Consider the following 8,883-nt stretch of genomic DNA (forward strand, 5'->3'; position numbering starts at 1 on the left):
TGCAGAAGGCATGCACGGGACTGCTTGAACACTTGCGGTGAGAACACAAAAATGGCGCGAGAGGGAGGAAGCGTGCGGCTCGTTCCACGTCACATACGTGTGCACCGGAAACAACCTTTCACACCCTCCCCCCCACCACCACCACCAAAAAAAAGTCTGCGTAGCTCACGTCCTACAGAGAGAGGCCTACACAGCAGCAAAAAAAAACCGAACCATAATATGCGGTATAGTCCTTCCTTTCCACCTCCCACACACACAAAAACATACTTACGGTGCGCGTACAGGAAGTCTTCTCTGTTTTCTCCCCTCCTACACAGCTCGGGCCTCCGCACACCTTGTGGCGTGCTGCATCCGCGATTGGGGCCGCAACCGGCACAAAGAAAGGTAACGAGAAGAACTTTTGACCTCGTTGTATGCAAACACCCATCTACATCTCTACACGCATACACACACACACACCAGAAAAGTGGCAGACCCGAGAAAAACAAAATAGCATCAGGAAAGGAAACAGCCCCCTCCCCCCCCTGAGGGATCCACTTACGTGCCGAAAATGCGATGATGCTCTTCATCCGACAGAGGCATTACGAGCGCCGCCTTTCCAGCCGCGAACGACCTCACAAACGGCTCCCTCATCGGACAACTCAGGTCGTAACTATCGAGGTAACTGGTGTACAGTCCTCCCTCACCAAAGTCCTGCGTCGGCAGCGCATGCGAACCGGTGCAGCTGACCGGCGAGGGCCCCGACGCAAAGCTAGCGGTCACAGCAGGAGACCGGTACAAGGAAAGCTTGCCATCGTAGAGCGGGTCGCGATCGAGGCGGTATGGAGAGTACTCCGAAGCAGGATACACGATGCGACGCAAGAGGCCCGGGGCATCTGGCGGATTGTATTCCCGCCTCGCCTGAGATACGGACAAGGGCTCGGCGGTGAGTAGCTCTGCTGCGCCGAGCTCGACAAGCTTCCGCATCGTCTCCCCGATGTTGGAAGCACCGTCTGAATCTGCCGAAAGGTTTTCCGACAGGCCTGCCGCGGCTACGGCCGCCGCTAGCTCGCTGTCTCCATTGTCGCCAGGCGGCGTCGGGGTAACAAGGTCGTACACGACGGCGTACTTCGTCTCTCCCTCCTCGGCGCCATCCACATCCTCCTCAGCGTTGTCGTAGGCTGTTGGAACCGTTAAATCGCCCGTGTGCGTGGTCGCCGTCGTGCTCTCCGCCTTGATGATGACGTCTGACACCTCTTCGAGCGTTGGCAGCGGCTCAAAGGGGAGGGTAACCACGACGCGTCCGGTGGCACGGTGCTTCACGTGCATGCCGCTCTCCCATGGCGTGCCAAACGCCTCACATAGCTCTTCCAGAGTGATTGTAGAGGGATCATCATCGATTTCGACAAAAGTCGTGGCTCCAAAATACACAGCGCACGTGCGGCGGCTTTTCGCCCGTGACGGAGCTGCTTGGGTATCAGACATATCCACTTGTGCGCAAGACATCACAGCAGCAGAAAGAGATAAGAGCGAGCGAGACAACAACAACAACAACAACAAAAAAAGACGCGCGCGTGGGCGCCGTCGCTACAACCTCTAAAGGCAGTCTCCGTTGAGGGTCTCCAGAAGTCCCGCGACGCGTGTTTGCGGTTCGCGTCACTCCGTTTCGCTAACTGAAGTTAACAGAGAGCACGACAGAGCAGACGGTGCGACGTCCAGTGCTGCTGAAACAAGAAACACGTCTCATGCGTGCGGGTTTTATGAGCTCCCCTTCTCTCTTCTCACCTTGTCCTTGGAGGGAAGAGGGTATTGGTGCTCGACCAAGGTGCCACAACGCAAGCGAAGCAAAGGGAAACGAAGACCAGAAGAGGAGGTAGGCATGACGGAGAGAGAGGGAGAAAACGAGGTGAAAGCCGAGCCAGACTCATCGGTTTTGTTGCATCGTTTTTTGTGGTTGTTGTTTCTCATGTTTGGGCAAACAAAAGTGCCAGTGACAGCGCGGTGGCGTCTCTTCTGGGCGGGCGCCGACGACGCGCATCGCACACTTCCTGTTGGAGCGACGCCACACACACACGCACACACAGAGAGAAAGAGACTGAAGGATTCGGGTGTGAGAGGATGCACACCATTCGCGTCCAGCAGCTGTGGCGATGCGGTGGGCATTACGCCTTTTCCGCCCAATGAAATACCTGACCATGGACGCCGTTACGTGGCACTTTCCGTGTCGGCTTCTTGGTCGTTTCACGAGTATTATTCTTGTAGCTCAGTTCTTTTTCTTTGGTGTGTGTGTGGGGGGGGGTTGGTGAGGAACTCGGCTCCCCTTCTGCTCGTTTGGGTTTCCCGCAATCAAGAGCACCACTACAACAGCATCACTCCCACAAAAGTGAAGACAGAGAACAAATATACAAAAGGGAACGAACGAAAGGAATGAGGAAGAGGGTTGGTGGGGAGGGAGGAGGAGGACGGAGGAGGGGGGGCAGAGTCCGCAAATATCAAGTGTTAACACACCAAAACGCGGCGATTGGGGCGTGTTGCCGGGACAAGCAACACACTCGTAAAAGACATCAGCATACGCGAGCATAGCGATGACGCACAGAAAAGTGTCACACGCACGCACACACGAAATAATGAAAAAAATGCGCCAAACATAATAATAAAACACACATACACACACACACACAAAGAAATGAAATCAGTGCCAGCGGACGCTGTCTGCTAGAACCTGTTCGACCAGAAGAGGAGAGTATGGCCGCACACATATGCCCTGCCTAATGCACGTGAAAGAAAGGGCGTTCTGAATGTGGACGGGAAAAAAGGGGGCCGGCTGCGCGGCGGCGATGGTGGCAAACGGCACCTGCAAAAATGGACGCTGGCATCGTGGCCGGCCAACGCGGCGGAGAGCCTCATGATTGGTGTTCTCTAATCATACACGCTGGCACACACACAAAACAAAAGTTCCGCATTGAATCGCCCCACTCGCCCTGTTAGTGCATCCTTGACACCAGCATCCTTGAGAGGAACAGGCTGGTGACAATGGGAAGGGGAAGGGGTGCAACAAGTGGCAGAACGGGGAGGAAGAGCAAAGGGATGCAGGGCCCTATCCGTGAGCGTGCACGCCTCTTTAGGCGGGTATGCGAGCCCCCCTGTTCCGGATACCTACCAAATTAATGTGTCAAAGACTTCTCAGTGAATGGTACGACGCAGGATGTGTGTGACAGAAGGAAGACCTAAAAGGTACGCCACCGGGCTGATGCTGGACGCCAGCGCTGAAACAAGACCCATGACGACCAAAATGGCCAGCTGGATGTACGGAAAAGGGAATGGCAGAGGCAGCTGCGTGAACAGGATGTTCTGCAGCTGCATCGTGTAGGCAACAACAAGGCCGACGATGAGGCCCATGACGCCAGACGAAACGACCAAGACAAAGGCCTCCCAGACGTACACGCGGTACACCTGGAAATGGGACATGCCCAAGCACAGCAGCACGCCAATCTCCTTGGAGGAGTCGAGCACGTTTGTCGTCATGCTGCTCATCAGAGAAAAGAAGCAAATGACCAAAATCATTATCTCGGCCACAACGAAGAAGAGATTCAGCACTTTGCCGGCCGTGGCCATGTCGCTCGTCGCATCCCTAATGTTCGTCACAGTCACTGTGTGACCCACCGCGGCAATGCTCCCGGTCAGCAGGTCACCGATGAAGTCGTACCAGTTCGGGTCACTCATGCGCAGCCGAATTTTCTCCACGTTTCCGTTCAAGACGCTTACGCGCGACTCGTTAAGATGCCGGAAGAGTCCAGGGATACTCAGCACGACGTCACCTTGTGCGTGGGTGTACTTGGACGTAGTTATGGCTGGGGCCGTGTCGAGCGTGGCGACAGGACGGATGGTGGCCCGACGAACGGCCTCGGCGTTTGAGGTCGCGTTTTGCACCGTTCTTATCTCGAGCAAAACGGCGCCGTCCGCGCTGCCGACGCCGAGGGTATCCGCCGCGCCAGAGGACAAGATCCCCCTGTAGAGGCCTTCAGAACTGTAGAGGGCCCGCACAAGCCCGTAGCGGCCCACGATGCTCTGGTAGTTGTCCACGTGCAGGTAAGTCCTATCCATGACCTCGAAGTAGTTAGGAGGGAGTGGTTTTAGGACTGTGACGGAGCTGCGTACGCGGCCAATCGAGTAGATTCTCGCGCCTTTCAGGGACGTAAGAGCGGAGCTGTTGTAGTCGTACGTGTAGGCAGAGATTATGCCGGTCTCCATCTGGTGTTCGATAATCTCCTCTATGGTCCAGTACTCTTCCATTGTCAGGCCCTTTGTTTCTACATACAGTTCGCAGCCCATGCGCTGGCGAGAGGAGTATTCGAAGGACACGAGCTGGATCTGCACCACCACCGTAATGAAAATGACAAAGGCGAGAGAAAGCGCGTACATCAACGACGTCTTTCGGTTGCGGCGCCGGTGCGCGCTGAGGCTCTTCTGCATGAACGAGAAGACAGCCCTGCTCTCCCAGAACAGCAGCAAATAGCTGATGCACGTCTGCGCCACCCGCTCGAAATTCATCGCGAGCAGTACGAGCCCCGCGAGCAGACCAATGAGAACGCCGAAGAAGATGTAGAAGATCAAGTTCAGGTTCATTGCGATTAACGCGGTGGGGAACAGGTAGTAGATCACGAAGCCGAAAGCAAAGAAGAGCAAGCCGAGGACGAGCATGGCCCCGTTCCACTGCGTCGAGTCGTCGCGCTGGATTTTGTATATGACGCCACTATTGCGGCCGCGCGAGGTGTTGATCGCGTCGGGAAGCCTCTGCGTCACGAGCGAGAGAATCGGAAAGAAAGAGGCCACAATAGGGATACCGAGGCCGGCGACCGTGGCCCACCCGAGAGAGGCCCTCGTGACCAACATGGGCAGCTGGACCTCTACGAGCTTCGCGAAAGCGATCCGAGCCCCCGTGTAAGTGCCTTGTCCGGCAGCCAGGCCGATGACCCACGCGGGCAAGGTAAAGGCATACGCGTTGGCGAGAACCAAAAAGATCAGATTCTCCTTCGTAAGGCCGATCATGCGCTGGATACCAAGCTCATACGTCTTCGTCTCGATTCCGACCGTGAGAAGGGTGTAGATCAGCACAACGCTGAGGAGCGCCAGCGCCAAGAGGATGACGGACATGATTAGCCCAACGAAGACGCTGAACAGCCGTGTCGCGTACAAGCCGCGCAGCTGCGGTGTGGAGCGGCTGACCTGCATGAACCCGAGAGACGACAGTACCCCCGAAGCCCACGCCACCACGTTCCTGCGAATGCTGTTGTAGCTTGTGAGGCCGTATGCCTTCAGTCGGGCCTCCGGATTCATGATGAAGTACACAGCAGACGCGCAGTCGCTCGGGTTCGTGTTGGCGACGCCCTCTACAGCAGCGGTGGACGTGCCCGGCGCCAGGCCCTTCGCTACATCGCGCAAGAACGTTTGGAAGGACACGACAACAAAGGTATCGACACCCGGGAACTTGCGGTAGTACTCGTGAATGATGGATACGACCTTGAACGGCATCATGACGTTCGACGAATCGTTATGCGTCAGATTGGCGAACGCGAATTGAATGTTGAGCTGAGCGTCTCCGTAGAGGATTATCGTGTCGCCCACATCCACCCCGCCCATGAGAACAGCTGCGCGGTGCGACAAGATCAGCTCTCCTTCGTTCAGCGTAGTCTCATTGTAGTCCTTGCCAAACCCCATGCGCGCCTCCGCCGTTGCGTCAATCGCCATGAGGTCCACAGCGGCCGTGCCGTTGGAGAAGCACCCATTCATGCAGAGATCAATGTCGTCGCACACACTTCCGTCCGCGTTGTACCACATCTGCGTCACGTTCTTGTCAGGGCAGGAGCGTGCGGTGCGAGCCATGTACATGTCCAAGAAGCGCGGGGCGCTGTATCCATAATTGGGGTCGCTTTCCGGAAACAGCTCTTTGATTCTTGTGTAGTTGATGCCCGTCGCCTTGCTCATGACACTGCCGGGCCCGATTACGAGGTCGAACTCGCCATGCGTCTCCTCGGAAAGACGGAGAAACAAAATCGGCATGTGTACCAGGATAGAAATCATCAGCACACACAGAAGTACAACGATGAGCACAGAGAAGAACCCGAGGCAGTAGCTGCAGGTACGCGTCTTGATATCCGCCCACGCCAGAGAGAGAAAGAGCCGCGTCATCTTGAGAGACATCCAGACGTTGTGCGTGACGCGACGGAGGAGTGCCCATGCGGACGGCGCGTCATCGTCGAACGCCAAATCAACTGCGAGGCGACGGTTCTGCTGGAGCGCCGGCAATTTGAGTACGTTGGGGTCACTGCTGGACGGCGTGACTGTATCGCTGTATGGCAGGGACTTGCTGTTGACAGCCTCACCCTCGTTTATGCGATCGATCGCGCCCACTTTCCTGAGCTTATCCACCTCTTTCACCACGTTCACCTGGCCAGTGATATCGTCATAGATGCCCTCCCTGAGCTCCAGATGCTCGGAGGCAGGCGATCGCCCCGTCGAGTGAAAGTGCTGCAAGCCCTCGCCTTGGCAGTTGGAGGAGGCCGCCGCCATTTGGGTACTGTTCTGAATTCGTGTCTGTATGTGTACACCAGGTGGAAGTTTAACGCGTTCGCGCCGCTGGCTGCCGCTACCCAGCAGCAGCCGAAATCGGAGCGAAAGGCTCTCGCGGCACGAGGAGACAGCAGAGGTGAATGAGGGGTGTCAGGGACTCCAGCGCACTCCTCTATGCGATGGGCACCAATGCACTCTCGTCTATAGAGTGTCGGCCGTGAATGCGCTCCCTCGCCCTCCTCCACAACTGGCATGCACGTCTACGCCCTCTCTCCGGGATGAGTGAGAGAGGCAAGATATGGAGATGGAGAAAACCCGAGCCAACAGCAACAAGCAATAGAGTCAGGAGTCGTCAACCAAGTCGGAGAAAGGGAGAGAAGGTAGCAACAACATGGGCCAACGCCTGAACCCTTAACAAGCTGGGAGTTCCACAACAAGCGCACACACGCACAAAAAAAAGACGCACAAGCAACCCAACAAAAGCACTCTCTTGCTCTACTCCTTCGCAACCTACTCACAGATGCAAGGACACAGAGTAAGAGTGGGGACGGTGTCTGGGGGAACCCTACGGCTGCAGGAACTCGAGACATGTGACCTTGGAGAGGGAGATTCAGCTGTCTGGGAAAGTAACCAATAGTGGGGAGATGAATGCCCATGCACAGGGAGAACAGGTGTGAGCTCCTTGAGTCAGGTGCTCCTCACTAAGCAAGCGGCACAAGAGACGCACACAGAAGTCAGAGGCCTAACAACAAAGGCAAGAGAAAGCGCAGATGCAAGCAGATCAAAACTTGACAGTTACGCGAGGCCACGAAGTACAAGCCTCTCCACTCCTCGCCACCCCACGAAAACAAAAAGAATGAAGCGGTGGCGCGTGCTCGTTGGCTGAGTCGCGCACAAACACAAAGGCGAAGCACGTGAAAATAAGCAACACGCGATGAATTTGCAAAATGGAGTGCAGGAGAGGAGCAGAGGAGGGCAAAAGTAGCGTAGCCAAGCACAGTGCAGCAGAAGGCTAGTCGCACGAGCCCTCTCCCCCAATAAGAAAAAGAGTGAGGGAGAAGAGGGCAAGAAAAAGCGTATGGAAAAAGAATCCGAAGATGAATGAAAGCAGATACAAGGCAGGGGAGGTCGCGTGAAGGAATGGAGGTGTTGGAGGTGAGGTGGAGTAAAAGAAAAATGCCCGGTTACGGTAAGCGGTGAAAGCAATGAAGCAAAATGTGAACTTTAGCAGAGACTTATAAGATGATGTCACACGCGTGTGCGGGCGGGTGGGAGTGGCTCTTTTTTTTCCGCGTGCGCGTGTAGGAAGAGGGGGCTAGCGCCTGTGCAGCTAAACAGGACGAAGAAGGCAAGAGATGGCGCGAGCAATCCGTTGTTGACCGTGATCCAAGTGTATGATTGATCTTCGAGTCTTCACGGTAAAATAAGAGCCGGCCACTGAGAGCCGGGCGAGGTGGTGGTGGTGGTGGGGGGGAGGAGTCGTTGCCGTGTTTGAGGTTAGAGATAGAGAGACAGAGATGGGCGGCGGAAAAGCGGGGTAGAGGGGAGAGAGAGAGTAAGTGTGAGGAGGTAGAGAGTGGCAAAAAAAAAAAAACGATATGGCGTTAGAGATGCGGCGACAGCGCGTCTCAGCGACGCGGATCACACGATACCTATCAATCGAAACCCTCATAGTGGGGCGACTAGGAGGTGGTCAAAGTGTCGGTCTGCAGCTTACGCAGATACGAACGGCCTCCACTGCTGCCGCAGCACGCTGGAAAGGAGGTCTAGAGGTGCAAGCGGGAGAGACCGAGGCACTGCAGCATTCTTTCGTTTATTGACCGGAAGGAGGATAAAGGAGGAAGGCATCCTCGCCCCATCACGCGCTTCTTTCCTTCTTCGTTTGTACGCTACAACAAGTTAAGTAGCGCGGAAAACAGAACAAACGGCACGGCGAGTACATTATCCCGTACCTGTATAGGTCGTAAAGACAGCCACAACACTTCACGCGTACAGCGGAGAGTTGTGGAAAAAGCCTGACGCACGTAGGCACGTTCGCATTGCGTTTCGATCGTTTTGTTGTTGTTGGTAAAAAGACGCCCCGTGACGGCTGTTCCCACGGTCCCCACATATGAAGAAATATACTGTCGTCGCAGGTCATTCAACAGCGCAAAGGCCCCGATAGTTTAGCCCTCCTTCACAGAGCACATCGAAGAATATCCTTAATAGACGGCGGCTGCAGCACATACTGCACTGAGGCCACGCTCGCCGCCAGATCACAAACGACTTTCAGTCCCATGATCTTGCAGAGCTGCACGAGTGGGAACAAAACAGGAACGTACAACTGCGTGAAAA

General features: G+C 55.6%; 2 protein-coding genes across 2 annotated transcripts; both read right to left on the minus strand.

Annotated features, from left to right (window-relative positions):
• Window positions 1-537: 537 nt before the first annotated feature.
• LINJ_34_1810 (conserved hypothetical protein) lies at window positions 538-1,485 on the minus strand (the record flags this gene model as incomplete). The annotated part of the gene is made up of 1 exon (XM_001468515.1): window positions 538-1,485. One exon carries the CDS (start codon window positions 1,483-1,485, stop codon window positions 538-540), a length of 948 nt encoding a protein of 315 aa, XP_001468552.1.
• A 1,677-nt stretch (window positions 1,486-3,162) lies between these two features.
• Window positions 3,163-6,549, minus strand: LINJ_34_1820 (conserved hypothetical protein; the record flags this gene model as incomplete). Its single annotated transcript, XM_003392737.1, has 1 exon — window positions 3,163-6,549. The coding sequence occupies one exon, from the start codon at window positions 6,547-6,549 to the stop codon at window positions 3,163-3,165; it is 3,387 nt and encodes a 1,128-aa protein (XP_003392785.1).
• Between the last annotated feature and the right edge of the window lie 2,334 nt (window positions 6,550-8,883).

This window comes from Leishmania infantum, chromosome 34, assembly GCF_000002875.2.
Source record: "Leishmania infantum JPCM5 genome chromosome 34".
Taxonomy (NCBI): Eukaryota; Euglenozoa; class Kinetoplastea; order Trypanosomatida; family Trypanosomatidae; genus Leishmania; species Leishmania infantum.